The sequence below is a fragment of the Takifugu rubripes genome, chromosome 1 (genome assembly GCF_901000725.2).
Source record: "Takifugu rubripes chromosome 1, fTakRub1.2, whole genome shotgun sequence".
Classification (NCBI taxonomy): Eukaryota; Metazoa; Chordata; class Actinopteri; order Tetraodontiformes; family Tetraodontidae; genus Takifugu; species Takifugu rubripes.
The window spans coordinates 20993019-21015290 of NC_042285.1; the positions used below are offsets into that span (position 1 = coordinate 20993019).

At 44.9% G+C, this 22272-nt stretch overlaps 2 protein-coding genes across 8 annotated transcripts; one reads left to right on the forward strand and one right to left on the reverse strand.

The window, feature by feature from the left end:
- Positions 1 to 187: 187 nt before the first annotated feature.
- ercc1 (excision repair cross-complementation group 1) lies at positions 188 to 3768 on the reverse strand. The gene is made up of 9 exons (XM_003961992.3): positions 3575 to 3768; positions 2992 to 3402; positions 2820 to 2923; positions 2598 to 2697; positions 2334 to 2410; positions 2143 to 2242; positions 1983 to 2054; positions 742 to 810; positions 188 to 644 (listed from the first exon to the last, which is right to left on the reverse strand). Exons 1-9 carry the CDS (start codon positions 3632 to 3634, stop codon positions 588 to 590), a joined length of 1050 nt encoding a protein of 349 aa, XP_003962041.1. The 5' UTR covers positions 3635 to 3768; the 3' UTR covers positions 188 to 587.
- A 392-nt stretch (positions 3769 to 4160) lies between these two features.
- sona (SON DNA and RNA binding protein a) lies at positions 4161 to 13010 on the forward strand. Of its 7 annotated transcripts, none has more exons than XR_003888285.1 (11): positions 4239 to 4410; positions 5794 to 5862; positions 6094 to 6301; positions 6679 to 6755; positions 6828 to 9257; positions 9417 to 9753; positions 9828 to 10339; positions 10467 to 10945; positions 11025 to 11109; positions 11271 to 11481; positions 11722 to 13010. XR_003888285.1 is itself a non-coding variant. In XM_011610764.2 (11 exons), exons 2-10 carry the CDS (start codon positions 5835 to 5837, stop codon positions 11097 to 11099), a joined length of 4098 nt encoding a protein of 1365 aa, XP_011609066.2. In that variant the 5' UTR covers positions 4239 to 4410; positions 5794 to 5834; the 3' UTR covers positions 11100 to 11109; positions 11271 to 13010. The 7 variants fall into 7 exon arrangements, 6 of the variants coding, with proteins under 6 accessions (XP_011609064.2, XP_011609066.2, XP_029691360.1 ...); XM_011610764.2 differs by having other exon boundaries at positions 6828 to 9095; positions 9144 to 9257; positions 11271 to 13010; XM_029835500.1 differs by having other exon boundaries at positions 6828 to 8855; positions 8952 to 9257; positions 11271 to 13010.
- Positions 13011 to 22272: the final 9262 nt, after the last annotated feature.

The following is a 22272-nucleotide window of genomic DNA, read 5'->3' on the forward strand; positions in this document are numbered from 1 at the left end:
GCTGTTTTTAAATACCGAAATCAATCCACAATAGATTGACCAGTGTTCAAATTTGTTGAGGATGTATTGATAATATTGTATAATTTAGAAAAGACAGACTGAAATGTTATTTTTTTTATAACTGTATAAAAGTACAGTTGTAGGACCCTTGGTATAATAATAAGTAATACAAGACACAGACACTCAATACTGTATTGTGAAAATATTTCTTTAATTTAAAAATGAATTAATCAATGAACAATCCATAATGCAAGCTTAAGCACTCACTTAAGAACATAAAGCACAGAATCAATGACCAATTGATCAGTCAAGGTTAAATTCTGATATAAATCTCAGCCGGGTTTTAGTTTGGCAGCTTTCAGATTTCATACATTTCCTCAAGTATTCAATATTCCCCAAATCCAAAGAGAATCCTGAACAGGAATGAATTATTTATCCACCATGTTCATGCTCCTGGAAGCATTGAAGGACTTCATAAAGCAGAGGTTTCTAATATTTGATTTACTTCCCTGAAAAGTAAACGATCCCTCGTCAGCATGACGATTGGCACTATAGAGCTGTTTTCTGCGGGGCTCAGTATGATCAGATCAGGTATTTTTGGACTTGAGGAAGGGTTTATGAAAAACATCGTAGAGACGCCTCGCCTGCAAACAAACATGTCGTCAACACAATTAATTAAGACATGTTCCATCTGCTTCATTTGTTGTATTATATCTTTCTGATTTCCTTCATTGTTCTTACTTTTTGTGGCCCAAGTCCTGGACAGAGAACCAAATCATCCTTAGAAGCATTCATGATTCCTTCTACAGACTGTAAATAAGCACAACAGCCATCACCTGAGCAGAATGCTGAACATGATATTTCTATACACAATGGGGCAAAAAAAGTGTTTATTCAGCCACCGATTGTGCTCCCACTTATAATGATGACAGAGGTCTATAATTTTCATCATAGGTACACATCCAGGAAATCACACAGTACGATTTTAAAATATATATTTATAAATTCCTGCATAAAATAAGTATTTGGTCAATAACAAAAGTTCAACTCAGATTTTCTATTGGGTTGATGAGGTCTGAAGACTGGCAAGGCCACTCCAGGACCTTGAAATGTTTCTTACGGAGCCACTCCTTCGTTGCCTGGCTCCTACGGAGCCACTCCTTCGTTGCCTGGGCGGTGTCTTTGGGATCATTGTCATGCTGGAAGACCCAGCCACGGGCCTGGACATGTGCTGGCTTTAGCAGGAGGACGCGTCTGGCACTGCAGGATTTGATTCCGTCAGCATAGAGCGCTACTGATGGTAACCTTTGTTGCTTTGGTCCTACCAGCCCCCCTCACCTTGTAGTTCGGGGATTTTTGCTCACCATTCTTATGATCAGTTTGACACCATGGGACGAGATCTGCGTGGAGCCCCAGATCAAGGGAGATTATCACTGGCCTTCTATGTCTTCCATTTTCTAATAATTGCTCCCCCAGTTGATTTATTCACCCCACGCTGCTGCTGGTGTCCATTGACAGCTCTTTGGTGTTGGCCATGGTGGAATTTGGAGTCTGACTGTTTGAGGCTGCAGTCAGATGTCTTTTATACAGAGATCGAGTTCAAACAGGTGCCATTAGTACAGGTAACCAGTGGAGGACAGAAGAGCTTCTTAAAGAAGTTGTTACAGGTTTGTGAGAGGCAGAAATCTTGCTTTTTTGTAGGTGACCAAATATTTATTTTACGTGGGAATTTATTAAAATAATTCTTTTAAAAAACCTACAATGTGATTTCCTGGATTTTTTTTCTCCACACGCTCTGTCTCTCAGTTGAAGTGTACCTATGATGAAAATTACAGACCTCTTTCATCATTATACGTTGGAGAACCTGCACAATCAGTGGCTGGCTGAATACTTTTTTCCCCCCATTGAATTTATTAATGCAGGCTGTGTAATATTACAGAGGGAACATATGATCTCTGTGTGTTTCAGGCAGTGGTACTCACGGAAAAAGTGGAGAGTAACGTAATGGCGTCGGTCTTGTTTATGGACTTGACTGTGGTCAGGCACTCAGTAACCTAAAATCAAACAAGCTCAGCATCAGTTCTCGCCAACGTTGCATGATGTGATGCATCCTGCCCAATCAAACGCCACAAACTGCCTCACCTTTGATAGATAGTCCTTTTCAACTTGCTCCTTTAATGTGTCTGCAGGTTTCTTCTCATATGATTTGTATGTTTCCAGGTACCGCCCTGCCTCCTCTGGACTGTCAAATTAACAACAAAACTATTACAGATCCTTGTTTTCTTATTGATTTTTAAAAAAAATCTGTCTCCTTAATGTGTTCTAGGTTGTACCTCCAAGCCAAGACGAGAGTGCAGTCAGCCATGACACAAATTCGAGCCAGCTCTCTCAAAGCATGATGAGGGTCTTTCTTTAATGGAAAATGAAATATCATAGAGTATTAAAATTAATTAGTTGATTTTAAAAATGTTTTTTCTGTGGTGTAGTTGTGCATGCTGGAATTCTTAACAACATACAAAGAAAAATACCTGACTTACGTTCTGCATGCTGTTTAACACAATTCTTTACAATAAACATTGACTTTTTTGTAAACTTACCACATCTACTTGTACTAGTAACACTCGCAGGGTGAAAGTCTGTCCGAGAAGCTTCAGACGATCGTGGATATAATTTGGATTGAGATTGTGATACCTTAGGCTTTGAGATGGGCCCAAAACAACATTGGAAGGAGGACAAGAAAACAAATGTCAATGTAAAAAAAAAAAAAAAGATCATTTGTGTGTATAATCTTGCCTTTTTGTCCGAGGGGGTAAACATACCTGAGGAAGAGAGCACAAGTGGTCTGACCTAAAACATAGTCTGGAACAACATCTCCAATTTCCCATGGGACACTCCTTATGTACTTCAGAATGGGATTCCCCCTCTAAAAAGAGAAAAACGCATGTTTAAAACTCAGCTCCTGCCATCAATAATATTCATTCCCATGCATACCTGGCGTGGGCTGACAACAATGCTGCTCCCAGACCCCACCGGTTTTGGTCCCTGCGGAAGATTCGGATCTGAAATTGAACCAGTTCCTTCGATGTGCTGGGTGGAATTCTGAGTGGCCTCACTTGTCTGCAACCTATTAAATCCATCTTCAGTAAACTTAGCAGGGTCCTGAACTCTCTGGTGTCCTCCTGGGACGCATGACACCGAAGCTGACTCTTTCTGGATCACGTTAGTCTCTTCAGCATCTTCAGCTCTGGCCACTTTGGAAGGAGCTTCCCTCGGGGGTGCAGCGGCTGCATTGCTCTTACTCTGGACGATGAATTGTGCATAGGACAGGTGCTCAGAGCACCGTTCTGCAGGAGATGTTGCCGAGGAGGTTTGTCCTTTTTTGAACAAGGACTCATACTGCGGCTGGAAAACAGTAGCGTTAAAATCCCGTTTAGCACATTGATGTGCTAAGACAGTGGCGTCTTTAATTCATTAAAGATTCTGGGCTAATATCACATGAGAAAGCTGCAACATTAACGTTGCGTCCGAGCGGTTGCTAACGTGTGCTAGCCGCTGTCACCGAGGAAACACCTACCTGTGGTCTTTCCTTGGTGAAAGTGGAGTCATCCAGGTTGATATTAAGCCTCTTCTTCATTTCTTTTGATTAACAAAGATTTTTCAATCAACCACATAATTAGAGCAGAAACTCTTTCAACGATTCTGCTTTGCTACAGCCTCCTAATGATCGAGCCTTTGCATCAATGAAAGTACTTCCGCTCGCACACTTCAAAATAAAACATATTTTCCTAAATAAAGAGGACCCTCTGTGTTTTGTTTAACACCATGATTTGATTTGGTTATACTTAGTCACCTGACATTTAACAATGATCTGACGATGCGCAGTGAGTTTTTATTGTTACCTACTGATTACTGCCTGATAAGTAAGATAAAATGCGTTCTAGTTCAAATACAACATAAGCAAAAAAACCCAAACCATGCAGTTATATGAGTTCAAGTGGGACGTGCGTGGGACAGACGTCAAGTGGGACAGTTATGCAGTACATTTATTCGCCTGCATTCGTGCTTATTTACGAAATTCTATACTTTGTATAGGTTGCTACTACAATTCAATTTCCCTACGGGGATTAATAAAGTACATCTTAATCTTAATCTTAATAATAAAAATGGTGGAGGGTTTCGTAACGTAACAGTTGGTCGTCGAAGAGTCTGGAGTAACTATGGAGACAGTGACGCCGCCATTCAAACCGCGAAGCATGGCATCATGGGATACCCTTCTCTCATCATGGCGGATCAGGTGGTTAGCTAATGGTGCCGCTTAGCATATTCAACGATTGTTTGTTTTCTGCTATATTCTGCTACGTGACTGCAGCAACCGACCGGAAACCGGGTAAATTCGTGTAACCGCTTGAGGTGCGCAATGAGCTGGTTAAATTGTATTCTTGGTTAAACGTAAAGTAAATTATCTCAATAACTAGCTGTATGTGTGCTAACCTAGCTAGCATAATCCTCGCTGATGAACGAACTGCCCGTGTATCTCCGCTTAGGCCGCTGCTTTAATGCACCACGTTTATTTTCAACCCAATTGTCTGATCGGTATCCTTGCAACGTATTTGAGTGTTTACATTGATATATATATGTATATACGTTTAATTGAAAATCACCTTTTGTGTATTCGTTTCGGCGTTTTTAACAATCTACAGCTATTTTTGAGTAAATGCTCGTTACAATAAACCAGGTCAGTGTTTAGCGTTATCTAATATGTTAAATACACGAGTGTTTATCTTATTCATTTTCATAAATAATTGCAGCATGAGAGACGCCATTATGCGTTTTTATGTTGGCTATTTCGTGACTGTAAAAAACAAAAACTTGATGTTACTGTGTTTGTTGGCTAACTTTAGCATCACCTGAAAGCGGCAACTAACGCTAGCAATTTATTTTGTTTGCACAACGATAGGGTTGTTGTTTTATTGATTTTAGGATCTTTGATTGGCAACGTGTTTAGGTGACTATTCAAACGGTTTTTGTGATCTTAATTTGACTGTTGGATCGCGGAAAAAGGATTTTAAGCAGCAACGCACATGCGTATTTAACGTGGTGGCGGCGGCTTTATGATCCATCAGCAAAAGTTTCTCTTCCTTCATTTGATCGACCGAAAGCTGCTTAACATTTTGTGACGAAGAACTTTAAATGCGTCAACTCGCCTATAAAGGAACATGTTTGGCTGTACAAATTCCACCTGCAGTGTAGTTTAAACTGTCAGAAACGGTGCAACTGAAAAACTGGTTTTCGTGTTCGGCAGAACCACAAATATTGCTCAAATCTTTGGTTATCTAAGCTTTTGACGTCTCTCGTTTATACACTGGTAATATTTGGGGTTCGGTGCACGCGGCATTGTGGTCATTGGGCTGTGTTGTCTCGTATAAAGACACGTTTTTGTGGGTTTCGGCTGTTTCTGAAATGGGTTTGCTATTTTAAGTGACAAGTGAACTTGAAATCTTAACCTCTGTATCGAATTATAGTCTCATTTATTCTGACTGTCATGACAGGTTCCTATGAGACAAACCATTTGGATCTTGGCCTTTGATCTTTAATCAAAGCCCCTCATCAGTTCATCCTTGGCCCATTCTAAATATTTCCTCTGGCGGAGGTTATGATATGAATATCGGGATTAATTTGGTTACTCAGTTGGGGGTATCTTCCGATGCGCCTTATATTCCTATTCAGATTGGCACCACCTTCTAAACACCTTTAAATCTATGTTTAATTTCCTGTGTCTTTTTCGTTTGCCAGTGTTGAGTGCGGGAGGAGTCCTCCATTGACAGCAGCACACAATGGAATGTGCCGTGAATATTCCCACAGGTTTGTGATGGCAAACTTCAACCACTTTGTTTCCCTTTAAATGACTTCATCTCACAGTACAGTAATTTACACATTTCAGAGAATTTGGTAAAGTGTATTCCAACCTTTTCAGTGTTACGGGAATTATAAGCGTCGGGATTTTACAAGATGGCATTCTGAAGAATTGACTTGCTCCACGTGATTTCTTTTTTTTTAATCAAAAACTTGCTAAACTTTTGTTGCCATGTACAGCTGAGGATGAGGCGCCTGCGAAGGATGATATTATCTCCAAAGAAACGAGTGAGCCCCCACACAAGAAAAACAAGAAGCACAAAAAACACAAGAGCAAGAAAAAAAAGAGGAAGAAGAAGGGAGAAAAGGAGAGCAGCTCCGAATCTGGTGCCGAGTCCGATGTTGAGCCACCACCTCCTCCAAAACCTGTTCGGACCACAAGATCAAGGTCAGACTTAATTTGCACATTCAGTCATATACCTGTTGATAAATGCATCGGGTACAGAATTACAATACATCATATATTGGAAATGTCTAAAAACACTGATGGAATCTTGAATCAAAATTCCCTTTTTCTTCTCAAATGTGAAGCTTTTGCATTGGCCCCTAGTTTTAAATACAGCTGTAAATCTGCCTTTTCTATAAAAATCCAATTTCTCCAAAGTGACAGCTGAGGATATTCAAATGATAATCATTTAATTCAAACTGAATTATAATTTAACAGAAGAATTGAGGTTTTGCACCTTTTACAGGTAGTCATCTTTTATTTAGATGTCCAAGAAATCGCTGTTGATCATTTTGAGTTTTTAATGTTTATCATTTCAGTGCCCGATTAGCAGCAGTTACAGGCGCTGCAGACAACACTGGACTAAAAGAAGAGAGCAAAAAGGACGGCATTTCAGGTAAGAACAATTCTGACAGTGTTGGTTAATCCCTTCAGATGTGTTTTGCTAAATGTTCTTTTTACATCTCAGACACTGGTGATGCAAAATCTAAAAAACATAAAAGAGCCAAGAAGAAAAAAAAGAAGAGAAAGAAAGATGAAAAACAGGGGAAAAAATCCCCTTCACACTCCCCTTCTGAAAGCAGCTCAGCCACAGGTTCTGAGTCTGAAGGAGACGGAGGTAAAGGAACGGGCGATGGCAAATATTCGCCAGCGGTCGCTTCCATGACGCAAGATCCAGTTTCCAAACTGATAACAAAGAGTAATCCGGGGGAGGAGAAAGAAGCTCTTGTTACAACAAAGTCTGAATTATACGAGATTAAGAAAGAGGATATCCTGGACATGACTGTGTCCCCATGTGCAGGCAACACCAATGGGTCAGAAAATGAAACACGGTCCCCCCCTGCTGGCCAACAGGAGATGACACCAACAGCTGCAGTAGATGTGAAGGCGGAGGACGCTGTTGCCGACGGTGCGTTCGCTCATACCCATGAACTCCCTGACATCATCCCAAAACAGGAAGGCCCTCTGGCAAGAGATGAGCCCGCCCTGAAGGATCAGAGTAATCTCTTTCAAACCTCAAGTGTCAAAGAACCTGACTCCTCTTGTCCAAAGTCTCCCTCCCCTTCAAATGCTGCACAAATTAAAAGATCAGAGTCAAGTCGTAGTCCCTCGCCAACCCCTCAGAAAGCAGCAGAAGATAAAGAACGCTCCAGGTCGAAGGGGAAATATTCCACAACCCCTTTAAAGAGTCGACAGCTTTCCCGCTCGCGCTCTCAGACCCCGAAATCTAAAAGGAAGTCACGTTCACGCTCCCCGGCATCACCTAAGAGAGCTAGCTATCGGTCCCGGTCTACCTCACATTCCCCCACACCTAAGAAAAAGGTGTCAAAGCCTCGAAAGAAGTCCAAGTCTCCTAAAAGGTGGAAGAGTCCTTTATCGGTTTCCCCAAAGAGAAGCAGAATTTCTCCTAAAAGGAGGTTATCAAGATCGCCAAAACGTAGTAGTCGGAGGTCTCCCTCCTGGTCGCCGAGGAAAAGTCGGAGGAGGTCAGGATCCCGTTCCCGTGGAGGAATAAGGCGCTCCAGAAGCCGTTCACCTAAACGAAGTGGAGCAGGAGGCCGGCGTTCACCGTCACGTTCAAGGTCGCGCTCCGTCACTAGAACCCGGCGCTCCCGAAGGTCCAGGTCACGATCCGTGTCAAGGCGCGCAGGCGGTAGGCGCTCCAGGAGTTTATCCCAACCTCGACGTAGGAGATCCCCACCCCCTAGATCCCGCCGCTCCCGATCTCGGTCTGGTCGCAGGGCCAGGCGGACCCGATCACGGTCTATCGTTGTTCTGAAGCGCAACCGTCGCTCCAGGAGCCCCCGTAAACGGAGCCCTCTGACCCGCAGGCGGTCTCCATCACACTCACCAGCCAGAAGGCGCTCTTGGACCCCTGTCAGGAAAAATCGTTCTCCACTGAGATCTAGCAAACGGTCTAATTCCCGTTCCTTGTCTCGTCGGGGACGGTCCAAGTCTCTCTCACCACGACCTGGCAGAACAAGATCCAAATCTCCTGGGAAGAAGAGCAGAAGGTCCAAGTCTGTTTCTGTGGAGAAGAGGTCCAAATCGAGGTCCAGGTCAGAGTCGAGTGATAGACGTTCGGAGAGCTCCTCCAATGTCGGATCCACAGCCTCCTCTCCCACTAAAGAACAAAAGCCAAATTCTTCTCAGATCGAGCAGGTGCCTGAAGAAAAGCCAACGGTGGAACCTGAAGGACCTGTTGAAGGACCTCTTGAAAGACCAGTTGAAGGACCTCCTGAAAGACCAGTTGAAGGACCTCCTGAAAGACCAGTTGAAGGACCTCTTGAGAGACCAGTTGAAGGACCTCCTGAAAGACCAGTTGAAGGACCTCTTGAAAGACCAGTTGAAGGACCTCTTGAAAGACCAGTTGAAGGACCTCTTGAAAGACCTCCCGAGGGACCTCCTGAAAGACCAGTTGAAGGACCTCTTGAAAGACCAGTTGAAGGACCTCTTGAAAGACCTCCCAAGGGACCTCCTGAAAGACCAGTTGAAGGACCTCTTGAAAGACCTCCCGAGGGACCTCCTGTAAGACCAGTTGAAGGACCCCTTAAAAGACCAGTTGAAGGACCTCTTAAAAGACCAGTTGAAGGACCTCTTGAAAGACCTCCCGAGGGACCTCCTGTAAGACCAGTTGAAGGACCTCTTAAAAGACCAGTTGAAGGACCTCTTAAAAGACCAGTTGAAGGACCTCTTAAAAGACCAGTTGAAGGGCCTCTTAAAAGACCAGTTGAAGGACCTCTTGAAAGACCTCCCGAGGGACCTCCTGAAAGACCAGTTGAAGGACCTCTTGAAAGACCTCCCGAGGGACCTCCTGAAAGACCAGTTGAAGGACCTCTTGAAAGACCTCCCGAAGGACCTCCCAAAGGACCTCCTGAAAGACCTCCTATTACAGCAGGTGAGACCTCATCTGTTTCCAAATGTGCTACCGTGTCCGGTCAGTTAGCCCGACTGTGAGCCCTGTTGTTTTCCGTAACTCTGCATTCTAATATTTACAATATTGACAATTTTATCTTCTAGTTTTGACACTTGCCTGTATTTAATTTGTGTCTTGCAGGTAAATGGAAACCCATGGCTCCAGCTGTCATCACCTGCACTGATGTGGAAAGCTTAGATCATTTGCTGGCCCAGGCTCGAATGCCCAAAAGCGAAAAGAAAGAAGAGGTTTGTGCCGCTTCCTCCCAGGAGCAGGATGTTTCCAGGTCAAGGTCTGCTTCCAGAGAGCCTGCTTCTAGCCCAGATAAGTCCCAACATTCGGAGGGCTCGGATGAAGAGGAACATGCTGCATCTCCCGTTAAAGCCCTCCCTACAATCCCGTCACCAGCAGGTGGGGGGAAAGTGTCGCAGTCCACTTCATCCCCGCAGAGATCCTCATCGGTGAAGGAGCGGTCCAGGTGTGTAACTGCTGCTGTCTGTCAATAGATGCTGCGCAGGTGCATTTCAACCCAGTGAATCTGCCTTTTCTTAGGTCCAAGACTCCAGTAAGGAGAAAAGATTCTGTCTCTCCTGAAAAGAAGAAAAGACGCTCAAAATCTCGGAGTCCTGTGCGTCGGCGGAGGTCTCGCTCCGTGCGGCGCAAGAGGTCGAGGTCCAAGTCCCGACAAAGAGCCCACAGGTCCAGGTCTCGCTCTCCAGCACGGAAAAGGAGGTCACGTTCACCGAACACACGCGGGAGGAGGAGGTCCAAGTCTCCGGACAGAGGCAAGCGGTCCAGGAGCCGTTCCACGGGGAGGAGGAAGAGGTCCAGGTCAGGGGACAGAAGCAGGCGCTCCAGATCCCGGTCGACAGATCGCAGACGCAGGTCTCGCTCCAGGGGCCGCGGAAGGCGGCCGGTGTTTCGGAGTCGTTCTTTCGATAGGCGCGACAGATGGAAGAGAGAGCCGAGCCACTCTCCAGTTCTCATTCTTCGGAAACAGCGGCGCTCCGGATCCCGGACACGGCGAAGTACAAGCAAGACTCCTCCAAGGCTCACCGAACTGGGTAAAGTATTCGCCTGCAAGTTTAACTGAGATAGTAAAGGATCTCTTTTTTTTAGCCAGCAGCTTCCCTTTCTGCCCGGTGCCACATTACATCCTCCCTCTCACATTTTGTTTTTGTCTCATCTCAGATAAGGACCAGTTACTCGAAATAGCAAAAGCTAACGCCGCTGCCATGTGTGCTAAAGCTGGGGTGCCCATTCCCGAGAGTCTCCGGCCGAAAGCCATCCTCCAGCTTCCTCTCCCTACTCCATCTCCCGGCCCCCTCTCCTTACCTTTACCTCTCCCTCTTCCCATGGGCATGGGAATGCCCAACATGCCCAACATGGGTCCAATGGGCCTTCCCAATATTCCAGGAATGCCTGCTATGTCAAACCTCTCCATGAGTGCTGCCGTGGCAAGCATGACGGCAGCTACCATGACGGCTGCCTTGACCAACATGGGTGCCCTGGCTGCCATGCCACCGCTCGCTCCCCTTCCCACCATTACCAACAAGCCTCCCCCGTGCCTTGCCCCTCCAGCGCCAGCCGTCAACCTCGACCATATTGAAGAAGCCAAGCGGAAGGTCACTCATCAGGCTAACATACACACCATTAAGGAGCTGACTGAGGTAAACTGGCAGTTATGCGACGCAGGCCGTTGTTTACAGGCACAGCTGCTGTAACATCTTTTGTTCCTTGTCGCCTTAGAAGTGTAAAATGATCGCAAACAGCAAGGAGGAGATGGCCATCGCTAAACCCCATGTGTCAGATGATGAAAGCTAAATCCATCGAGGTGAGTTTATCTGTTCTGTTGGTGCCGTCAGCATGTCCGAATGACACTCCCTCTTCTGGCTAAAACCGATCATTACAAATCTACTCGGCACTATTGTGCATTGACCTTGTTTCTCCATACAAAGCTGCTCCGTTCAATCCTGCCTCTGTCTTCCCACACAGCCGCACCCCTCCAAGGACTTAATGAAAATGTAACAAAATAGTAACCCGAGCGTCGTAACCCACCGTGAAGACCACCCTAGTTGTCACTGCTACACATAGGAGCACCAGCACCAGCCACTGCCCCGCTCTCCCAGTTCTACAGTGTGTTTCTGTCCACGAGAGGGAACAGCAGACCATCACACCAGTGACCTCCAACTGGACAGACTGGCAGGTTTATACCGTTCTGTGTCTGTGTGTATATACTGACTTCAGCCATCATGTCCTCTGTGTTGCTGCGTATTCCAGCAACACTGAAACTATTTAGACTGAAGTGGGAAGAAGTAACTAGGGACACAATTGTTTTTGTAAAATAGTTTCTCTGAATTCATTTTACTTAATATCCTTCTTGAAAGATTGTTTTAAGCTCAGATTGCTTTTTGTTGTTGTTGTTGTTCTGCTGTATTTTCCCCAGTTTTCTGAAGTTGGTGATGCTGATTCTCACATTTGTCACACACATTGTTGTGCCAAACTGGATTATTGGGACTGAAGGTCAATCCTAATAAAACACTGCAGTTTTAAATTCATTGCACTCCATCAGTCAGTGCTCTCCCGGGTGTCAATTTTTCATCTTTCCTGTGTTTTCCCCCCCTCCTCAAGCTGATCCTATAGGTTTGATATAGAGTTATAGACATTTCATGTTCAATAGTGCATATACTCATTCTGAATGGTATTCTAGCCGCTTTTTTAAATCTCATCTGTCTCCAGGGACAAAAACATTTTACACATGTATAGCGCCCCCACGTGTATTAATGTAGTTCTCACTAATGATCGAGCTGTTCCAGGCTGAAGTACCGCTGTGTTTACCCACACGTGCAAAGTTCTAATTATGTCATAATTCAGATGATGGTCACTTGTAAAACCTGACCCTGGAACAGGTCTTCCCCATTTCCCCAGTTTTGATGGTCCAAACGCCTGCTTCAGCAGCATATCAGGTTTTCTTTATGAAAGAACGGTGATTCCTTCAAATCCAAAACTGTAACTCAAGCCGATTTTTGCTTTCTTTGAAGATTTTTCTTTCTCTGTCAAGGTTTGACTGAATATATTAAAATGTTGAATTTCTGTCACCAATGCTGTGATGAACAAGTTTGATTTTATTTAGAGGACGCAGCTTATTTCTCTGGGATGACAAATTACTGACAGTTGCAGCGTTTTCAGTGTGTATTGGACAATCAGAGTAGTTTCAAAAAAATTTTTTTAAATCAAAATGGAATTTACAGTTCAGCTTCCCAGGTAGGACAGAAAACATAAAGAACAGATGGTTTATTAAATGTAAACGACCCACGAAACCTCTTTGTTCAGTTGTCCTTTCACCTCAGCTGTTTTCTTCTGTACATACACTATTGCATTTGCTGTAGATAAGCAGGAATTGGTGCCCCCCCCCCCCCCCAAATACAAACAGGTGATGCGAGGACAGCGATGAGTTCGGTGCTCTGGGAGAAAATGTCGGGTTTTCTCATGTTCAATTTATTTTCAGCCAAGACTGAAATATGTCCTGTACTATTAACTTGTCATGTCCAGGGTTGTGGAGCTGAAAGATAACCTGTCTAAATAGGGCAGTCTTGATTAAAAACTTGAGCTGTTTTAACATCAGATAAGAAGAAAATGCATTTTAGATTTTTTTTTTCTTCCCTTTTTTGGTTATTTCTGTATTGAAATGCCTGCTTTGTACATAAATGTGTTGATTAAAAACCTCAATCATCAGTTTGTACTTGTCCTTTTCTGTGATCACCTTTCAACAAATTGTGGATTTTTCTCTCAGTGGGTATAAAAATGAAGACTAACTTTTCTTTTCCTTGCCTGTTATTGACAAATAACATAATCTTGAATCTGTCCTCTATTTAGCAGCTGTTTCAAAAGTATCCACGGGGTGGCGCTATTTCCCTTTATACCGTCTCAACAGTAAAGCATCAAACAAAAACTTTCTCCTTTGACAAAAATCAATTATAAAATATTATAGGCTTCAGTGAAAAATAATACATCTGCTGCGTTAAATGCACACCACTGACGTTTCTAATGTTCTCTGGCTAAGAGCTGCCAAATTTTATTAAGACCATTATTACTGAACGGGTTGTAAAAAGGACTGCAACGTTTAAAACCATCAAAACAAGACAGGCATCCAAACATAAGGTGCCAGGATCTGTCCATAAGTGTGTTTATATGTGTCATCTTTCACATCATCTCCCACCTCTGAGGCCTTGGCAAATCTGGAAGGAGATGTGAGCAATAGGGATGATTCACAGCATTAACAGCATGAGAACTGAACACATGTGAGGGAGCTGCTGTGTGTGGAGGGTTGTGTATCAAACTGCAGCAAATTGTGTGGATCCTCGCTACAATTTGGCAAAACAGACAGCAGGGCAGGTGAGGGTTCAAAGGTGTCCACTACAGAGCTCACCTCCTGGACAAATTAGTAGCTTGTCCACACAGCCGGTCCATCGGTTCTAATATGCAGTCGCCATCCATCCAACCATTCTTCCATAACACTTTGCTATTATTATTCATCTCCCACCCAATAAACAGTCAAAAAGAAAAGCTCAATTTGAAATGCTGAATCAGCATCTATATTTGGCTTCGTTTTCTTCACCGCTGAGGGAGGTTTAGTGTTAATAATCCACATTAAAATGCAGCTGAGGCCTGAGGACCTTTGTATACCCTGGACCAGCTACAATATTTAAATTTCATGCATGCAATCATATTGGGTCGTAATCAGCAATCCATGTTGTCGGTGTGTGCACATGCTTATTTAAACAACCGCCATGCGTGTCTGTTCTGTTTGTGGGCTGCATACTGAGCAGCTAGTGAGTCATTGGATTTTGCAGATCAATGGCTGCCGGTCGATGGATGGTTGAGTGCTTTGCAACGACCACCCATTGCAAACACTCTGCCCACTCACTACCCAGGAAAGGAGGTCACGTACACAAATTTCCTTTGCACTACACGCACGCACGTGCACACTGAGGATAAGCTGATGAAAGCAAGCCGCGGTGGAGCCCTAAATCAGAGAGGAACTTGTCTCCTTACAATGCGAATGAGGCTAACGAAGACAACGGAGACGTGCAGAAGGAGGAAAGAAAGGAGGACTTGAGGGTAGCGAGAGAGGCGCTGTGTAATGAAAGAATGAGAGAGCAAAACTGCAGTGAAAACAAAACACAAGGGAGCTGATTTTGCTCAGGAGGGCGTGCAGGACCGGGCCGAGCTCTGGAGGTCTGCGTACTGGTCAGAGTTGCACGGCAGGAAAGGTCGCGTCTTTGACTGGACGTGTCGGTTCGTCGTTCTGTCAACTGTGTGGGTTGTTTTTCTTTCCGTTCCTTTTTTTGTGTATGTCTGAACACATTTCAGCTGCGATATGAATGCCTGTGTCCTTGACAAGACTGTATCCTGCTGCCACCGCTGTACGTTCAGACATGTCTCACACTGGAGGAGCAGCTCGATGGACCCGTGAATGAACGGTTTTACTCCATTCATGCTTTTTCCTGTTCAAAACCACTTATTCCTAATCCAAGTTTCACAGAATCTCTCCCAGCAGTCATTGGGTGAGAACCAGGAACAGACCCTCGATGGGTCTCTAACACACACACACACACACACACACACACACACACACACACACACACACACACACAGAAGATGCCAAATATCGTACACTGTGACAGAATCAAAGCCAGAACTTGCTAACAGGGTATTTATCCAACTCCATTCACTGCAACTGACTGCAGTGATGGACAGTAAATGGGCAGTTTGGGTGAAAACAAAGTGATATCGTATCTTTGTTTTTACAGAGGTGGCACAACCACACAATCCTGCCTGGACCATGCCCTCACTGCAGCCTCAGAGCGTATCCTGCCGTTAATTCCCTCAGGCTCTGGCCCAGGGCTCTGCCTAGCATCCCCGAGGACTCTGTATACGTACAGCGCGCACGACACTAGTTCGTGGCTTCCGGACTCCAATGCAGCTGCTGTAAAGTCAGGATGGAATGACCATTATTTATGATGAAGCACCGGTTCAGGTGGGCCGATCTGGAGGTAGCATGTTTAGGAGACCATTTAAAAGGAAAACAGCAAATGTCAAGTTTCTTAAGAATCCTTGGCCTGGCCTGAGTTTGGCAGCACGGCTACCTTGAACTTGCCATTTCCCATCCATCTTTTATGACTAGACTTTTTTCTTTTCTTTTTTTTTACAGTACATAAAAGAACCTGCTACTAAATTCAAAAGCTGCATATTCAGATTTTTATTTACATGACACCTCACAGCATGATTTCCTTTAAAAACCCTTTAAGAGTTGTCGTATTTGGTGTCAAACGTGACCACGAGTCAGGAATCTGTTAGGAATCTGGCCTCTGCTTAGCTGGACGTGGGTCGTCCAACTTCATCCACAGGGACGGAGGAAACACCGGCAGCCATCGCAGGGTTGACCTATGAAGTCAGCCACGGAGACGAATGATTCCTGACTGTAGCACGTGTCTCATGAATGATGAGAACATCACGGTGGCACATGCATACGTGTGTGTGTGTTGTGGTGGAGCATCAATAACAGCAAGGTTGTGTCCCTGTGCGTGTACACGTGTCCTCTTTTTGCGTGTGCGTGTGCGCTTGCGAGACAGCCGCAGGATTGTGTGTGTTAGTTCCAGTCCATTGCTTCAGACTGAGAACATCGGCGTGCACGTTTATGTGCGTGTGTGTCACACAGGGAAAGGTATGATGATGTCCACACAGACAGAGGTAGATCAAGGTTAATGTGCTCGTCAGCTGCGGGGAAGGAAAGTTCTTCCTGCGTCTGTGCTGATTAACCGCATGTGGTCAAGCATCACAGGAGGCAGCGGCTGTGTTTGCACCTCGGCCAAACCAGATATTCAACCACAAGCTGTAAATAAACTTTGTGGTCGTTGTCTTACAAACACTAAAAAGTGAGTTAAAATATGGGCTTTTGTTTCCTTTGCGTATGTACCGCTTCCATTCCTAACACCGCTACCTGTATTCTCACACAACACGAGTGTGTGCACGGTGCATGTGAAAGTTTCGGTCCAGTGCCCTCACCTTGACATACAGATGTTGAGATGTGCGTCCATGTCAAGCTCACGCTCAGAATACCAAGTCTGCGTCAGCCGTACAACGATAGAAGGTCTTGACACTACAAGGTGCAGTGTTTGTGCATGTGTGCGTACATGCGTGTGTGTGTGTGTGTGTGTGTGTGTGTGCAAGAGAGCACGAGCCTGGACTGCTGTGCTGTATGTTGAGCGTTCTTTTTTCCTGACTGGCTGGAGGCTCGTGAAGTACTCACAGAGCAATAACACCTCTGATATTATAAGGTGCGTTCATTGGTGTAGGATATTCAGACATCATCAACTCAAGCCTACTGGCTAATGCAAAACATATTTGTTGTTTTCAGAGAAACAGCACACGGGGCTGAAAAAAATCCAGGTTTAACATCCTGCCCACCTGCAACAGGCTAATCAAATATTGAAATCTGCAACAAACTAATCAAATATTGAAACCTGCCACTGGGCCGACAAGTTCTCACTTTGGTTCCCTGAGTGGTCTCTGGCTGACTGAGAGGTCACATGTTCTATTCTTGGATAAACTAATGTAATATTAAATTAGCGCCTGGGCATCTTAGAGGCCGGTACTCGAGCTCCAAATTGTTTCAGGGAGAATTTATTCTTCAGGTTTGAGAAGGTCATGAAACAGGAAGTAACGCTCACTTCTAGGCCCCATTCAAAAACTAGAATAACCATCCATCATGATCTTGTCATAAAAGAACTCAGTACATGTGGGCAATCTGATCACAGGGTGCACATTTTCTACAATGGGTGACAGAACGACAATGGGTGACACATTGTCAATTCCCTCTCCTGCAAAACAATTGGCCAATAAAAACATTCCAGGTGTAACCGCTGCTTTTGCTGGGATACTAGCACGGTAGGTTAGCATCAAAAAGACTCTTCCTCTTCTTCTTCCTGCAGGCTGATGTGTGAAGTGGTCTAGATGTAGAGCAGTAAAGGTTGTGACTTTGACTGGACTTGTTGGTTCATTGTGCCTATAATGTGTTTTTGTGTGTGCATGTGTGTGTGCATGTGCGTGTGTGCGTGCGTGCGTGTGCGTGTGTGCGCGCACATTTCAGTTTAAATATGAGCCAGATTGTTGTTTACAGGCCAGAATTAATCTGGCTGTCACGGTCATATGTTCATGATATGTATGTATCTTTTATTCTCCTCCTCCTTTACCCAGCTGGCCATCAGTGCGGGGGGGGGGGGGGGTCTGTGAAGGACCAGGAGACAATCTAGTTTGCAGGAATACACCCTGATCAGGTCAACAGTCTATCACACACACACACACACACACACACACACACACACACACACACACACACAGAGCTGCTCTCCGTTTAAAGGCAATGTGAGAGAAGCGACGGCTTGATGAGCATCGTTTGTTTTTGTGATACAACTCTGTCCTCATTCATATTAATGCTGTAAAAGAATGTTCAAAAACGGGACAAAGCAGTTTGAGTGTGTAGTAAACTGTCAGTGCCTCCTCACTTTCCTCAATGGGCCGCACTGAGCACATTTAATTCACGCCAGGTGTTAAACGCTGACTCATTTTCACCGCCGGTACAAATGTTTCCACTCTGCCGCCGTCCCGAGTCTCCACTGTACATGTGCACATTCTCACACATGATGGCTCTGTTCAAGCACACCCACTGTACTCAGACATAACCAGCCAGCAGACGCAGGATTCTGCCCCCTGCTGTGTGCATTAATGATGAGGCCCATGCAAAATGGATTAGATCCTGCAACTCTGAATGGAGTTCAGGACTCACACGAAGCCGCTCCGACTAAACGGTCTTCACCTTCTCCACCTTTTTTTGCCTCATTTTTTCTTTCCATTTTATTGAGCGAGAGGGTTCCAGGGTGAGTCTTTTAACCTGCCTGCTGTAGTTCAACTTTGAGTTCGGCTCCTGTGTTCAACAAATCTAAAGGATTCTTCTGTTTTGTTGCCTGTGTGTTTTCATCTTTGGTGTAAATGGAAGAATGAAAGTATAAATAACAGATCTGAAGACGTGATTGCTGCCGTTGAAAAATGTCCCTGGCCTGAAATGTCATATCCCAGTTAGCAGTGGGAGACATGTCAGTCCCTCTTAATGGGAGAGTAAATGAATGGAGGTTATTTGGCACCGAAGTGTTCCAGATAATAGCTGGCTGACATCCTACGGCAGATTGACTCTGCGTATGAGGAGCCCAGGACAAACATTTCTAACAGGAAGTCATGTCTGCTTCATCTTTGTCGCATCATCATCTCCACATCTCTTCACTTCTCTCCAGTGAGCACACTCCAGCGCCTCCACACGCACACACGCACGCCTGAGTGAGTGTTTGTGCTCCGACGCGGCTCGTCAGCCTCCCCGCTTCTCCCGGGTTTAATTAAATGACACGTTATTGGCACGAGTACAGACGAGGCATTATTACACGAGCTGCGTTACATCGGTGAGTGAATATTCATAGCAGAAGCAACGATAAACCAGCTGGAGAGGACAATAAAAGTCAGGAGTTTCTTTTAGCTTTCACCAAACGCTCATTGCCAGCAGAGATGATAAAAGACAGAAAAAGCCACCACAGTAGGAATTCTTCATTCTTAGTTCCAATCCTCTCTTTTTTAAAAACTTGAACATCAATATGATGCTGACTCTTAATACATGGAGGATCTTTGGTGCTCTGAATAAATGTCTTGGAGAGGGGGCAGCTTTTGGGAAAATGCAATGTAAATTTGATCTATTAATAAATGCATAGCAATGATAGCATCTTTGCATTAGCTTTCCATTATGCCAGGTCAGAGGTCGCCCAGAGTCTAATGACAGAAACGACGAAACTACCAGAGTAGTAGTGCAATTAAACATTTATATTTGAAATGTATTTGACTCTGATTGGGAATCTTATCAGCGGGTTTCATGGTTTGCGTGGCTAAACTGACAAAAGTAAAATTAAAACCCACAGCTTCTCTTTTCTTGTGAGTAAAATGTGACAGAATGCAGTTTTTCTGCCCAGACGCAGAGGCAGCGCGTTGAACAGGTAGAGACTGAGAACGTGTTGGTCAAAGGCAAACTCGCAGATGAAAACATAACCAGTAGATGGGGTGGGTGTCCAGGAAAAGGGGGACCAAAAAGGGGAAGCAGATGAAAACCTGTTAAACAACAGGAGAGGATCATGAGGCCCAGGTGAGACGTAGCAAGCAGACATGGAGAGAACAGAGAAGAGGAGTAAATCACTTTTTATGGCTAAATAAACTCCTGGGACAGAACATCTGACATGGGAAAACATGCAGACATCAACATATGGGATTGTTTTTAAAGCTCATGGATGTAATGTGGGTTATTGACTGTTATTGCTGTCTGAATCTCTCTCTCTCTCATTGATTAGTGCCTTGCCTCTTTCTCCAGAAGACAGAGGGCCTTTTTCTACCTCATCTGGCTGCTACCTCTGGACCCTTGGTCTGGATGTTTCCCCCCCACCGGAGTATATGGATTACTTGTGATGTGACAGTTCTAACACATCGATCTGTCATTCCTAATTTAGCCAGCTTTTAAAAATAAGAGTTGCCCATTTAATTTATTTCTGTTCAGGTTGTCACTGACGTTTGCAGCAGATCACTGAAAACACTGGAGTTCTTCAGGAGTATTTACTTCAGGAAAACTCAAAATCTGAAGCAGCATCTGCGGGCATAGAGGCGAGGATGGAGACAAGGTGATGCTACTATAACAATACGATTATATGAACCATTTCTAAATTCTTGTGGCATATGAGTGACTGTCCTCATTTGGTCTCACGCAGATCTGACCGAAAACTGAGGTTCTTGGGTGACGTTCCCTCCTGACGTTCTCCACGGCTAAAAGAAAACAATCACAATAATTCCGCAGTTAAAGTCGGGCCCAGCGGGAGATAAGCGACTACGGCGCAAACAAACACCGACAGGGTGAAGGGAGACTGGAGCCGAACTGGCGCTCAGACCGAGCTGACAGAGACGACTGAGATGATCAGCAGATCTGATGTTCTCTAGAGAACGGAGGGACCGTCACGTTAACCAGCAGGATTCTCTCCTGCCACGGGAGGCTTTGTCGCCCAGCTCTGCCCATTAGGTTTCTTGATTGAACAGCTGCTGCACCAATTGAGGGGCCGGAGCTCGGGCTATTTGCAGCTCAGAGGTGCCTCTGGTAATAAATCTCCCAGAACAGATAAAGAGGAAGCGTGTAGACGCAACTCTGTCACACAACCCGGCTTCACGGCTGTGCTCACCTGAAGCTTGAACTCACAAAGGTTTTGCGTGCACGCAGGCATCTATTTTTGCGGGGGGGAAACGGAGAAGCTGTGGTTTTTGGGTGCCCACAGCCTGTTTTCCTGGTGGATATGAGATGACAGCACCCCTAGAGGCTGATGTTACAGAGACATCGATTTCATGGACTGTGGATTTACATTGTCCAGCAGCAGTTTGGCAAAGCAGTGACAGGAAAGCCGAAATCAGTCCCGCAAAATAAATATATGTCGGCAGCATTATTGAAATGTGGGGGTCATTTGTGTGACATGTGGCCAAATGGGTGAGCGAGTTGTGAAGAGGAAGGCCTCCTGACGCATCGCAGCCATTACCGTCCCGTCACTCAGCCGGCCCGGTCATCAATCAGCCGATCGATGAACCGGTGTCAGAGTTCGGGAATCACTGCCCACGTCACAGTTCTCCTGCTAGGAAAATAACCGAAGTAAAACCACAATGGGAATCCAATCCACTCTCCGTTTTCCTGCACATTTAAATGATAAACCGCGCAAACAGGCGGCGCCCTTGCTTCAGGTGGTGCGGACGTCGATATAAACGTAGTTGTCTGCTGCTTTTAATTCATTGCGACCTCTGCCCAACCTAATCCAGGGAGAATTACCAATTATAGGGCTTTTATTTTCACACATAAGTACGGCCAAGACCAGTCGATTTCCGCGCAGCCTCTGGATATACGTATGTAGGCTACACCTCTGCGCCGTGGAGTCGATCAATACTCATCCTCCCCACCTGTGTAATATCTGTATCGCTGGCAGTGCGATCTCAGTAGATTCTCTTAAACGTTACTTTAAAGGATTAATAAAACAGCACTCTCTACGACACCATATTGTTTTCTGTTTTCAGCGGCCCTAATTGTTTTTCACATTTTGTTCACATTTTCAACCTCCCTTCCTTCTTTCCCCGTCCTGTCTTTCACCTGCACCCTTTCATCCAGTCTCTTTGTGCTTGCTTTCCGTCTTCTCCCATCCTCCTTGTCATTCCCATCTGATGAGCTCCCTCATTACCTGCCCCTCCCCCTCCTCCATCCACATCTGAAATCTGTCTTTTGCCTCCTGATTCCTCCTCACTCTGCTCCCATGTTGGTGCTTTTGCCACGATTCTCTTCCCCACCTCCTGGACCTCATTGCAGGACTGAAATTCATTCCAAAGAACTGCCAGGACTTCACGTGGTTGCAGGCATCAGAGCCAAGCAGAAGCTTAAAATGACTTTCTAGATAAAGGAAATGAAGAATAGGCATTTATGATGGTTAAAGGGGGGGTGGGGGAATTAGGAGCAATAATTTGCACTTACAGCAAGAAAGGCGTTGGTGATGAAGCACTTAATACTGTATGCTGAATAAAACACCAGCTATGCTGAATGCCGAATACTATTACACAGCTCTCGTCGCTCATACGGCCTAGAGTCAATTCAGCATTGTTGACAAATTAGCGCTGATGAGGCACAATTGTCAGCCATTCTGAATAAATCCATAGAACATCATTCAAGAGCAAACTTTTTCTTTACAGATGATTAAATGCTTTATTTTCAAGCCAGGGATCTGCATGACATCCCATCTCAGAGTGTGACATTTGGGTATTTCCCCCTCATGTCTGATGTTTTATGATCCACTGCTGCCCGGTAATTTGCAGATCTCATCTATTTCACCTATTT

What these genes read in the sequence shown, in the direction of transcription:
- ercc1 (XM_003961992.3), bottom strand. Translation starts at nt 3,634, where the DNA reads ATGAAGAAGAGGCTTAATATCAACCTGGATGACTCCACTTTCACCAAG. An exon ending in TCACCAAGGAAAGACCACAG is followed by an intron (nt 3,403 to 3,574) that starts GTAGGTGTTTCC and finishes ACTGTTTTCCAG; the next exon opens with CCGCAGTATGAGTCCTTGTT. An exon ending in ACTCTCGTCTTGGCTTGGAG is followed by an intron (nt 2,243 to 2,333) that starts GTACAACCTAGA and finishes TTAATTTGACAG; the next exon opens with TCCAGAGGAGGCAGGGCGGT.
- sona (XM_011610762.2), top strand. Translation starts at nt 5,835, where the DNA reads ATGGAATGTGCCGTGAATATTCCCACAG. An exon ending in AAGACCTCCTATTACAGCAG is followed by an intron (nt 9,258 to 9,416) that starts GTGAGACCTCAT and finishes TGTGTCTTGCAG; the next exon opens with GTAAATGGAAACCCATGGCT. An exon ending in CCATTAAGGAGCTGACTGAG is followed by an intron (nt 10,946 to 11,024) that starts GTAAACTGGCAG and finishes TTGTCGCCTTAG; the next exon opens with AAGTGTAAAATGATCGCAAA.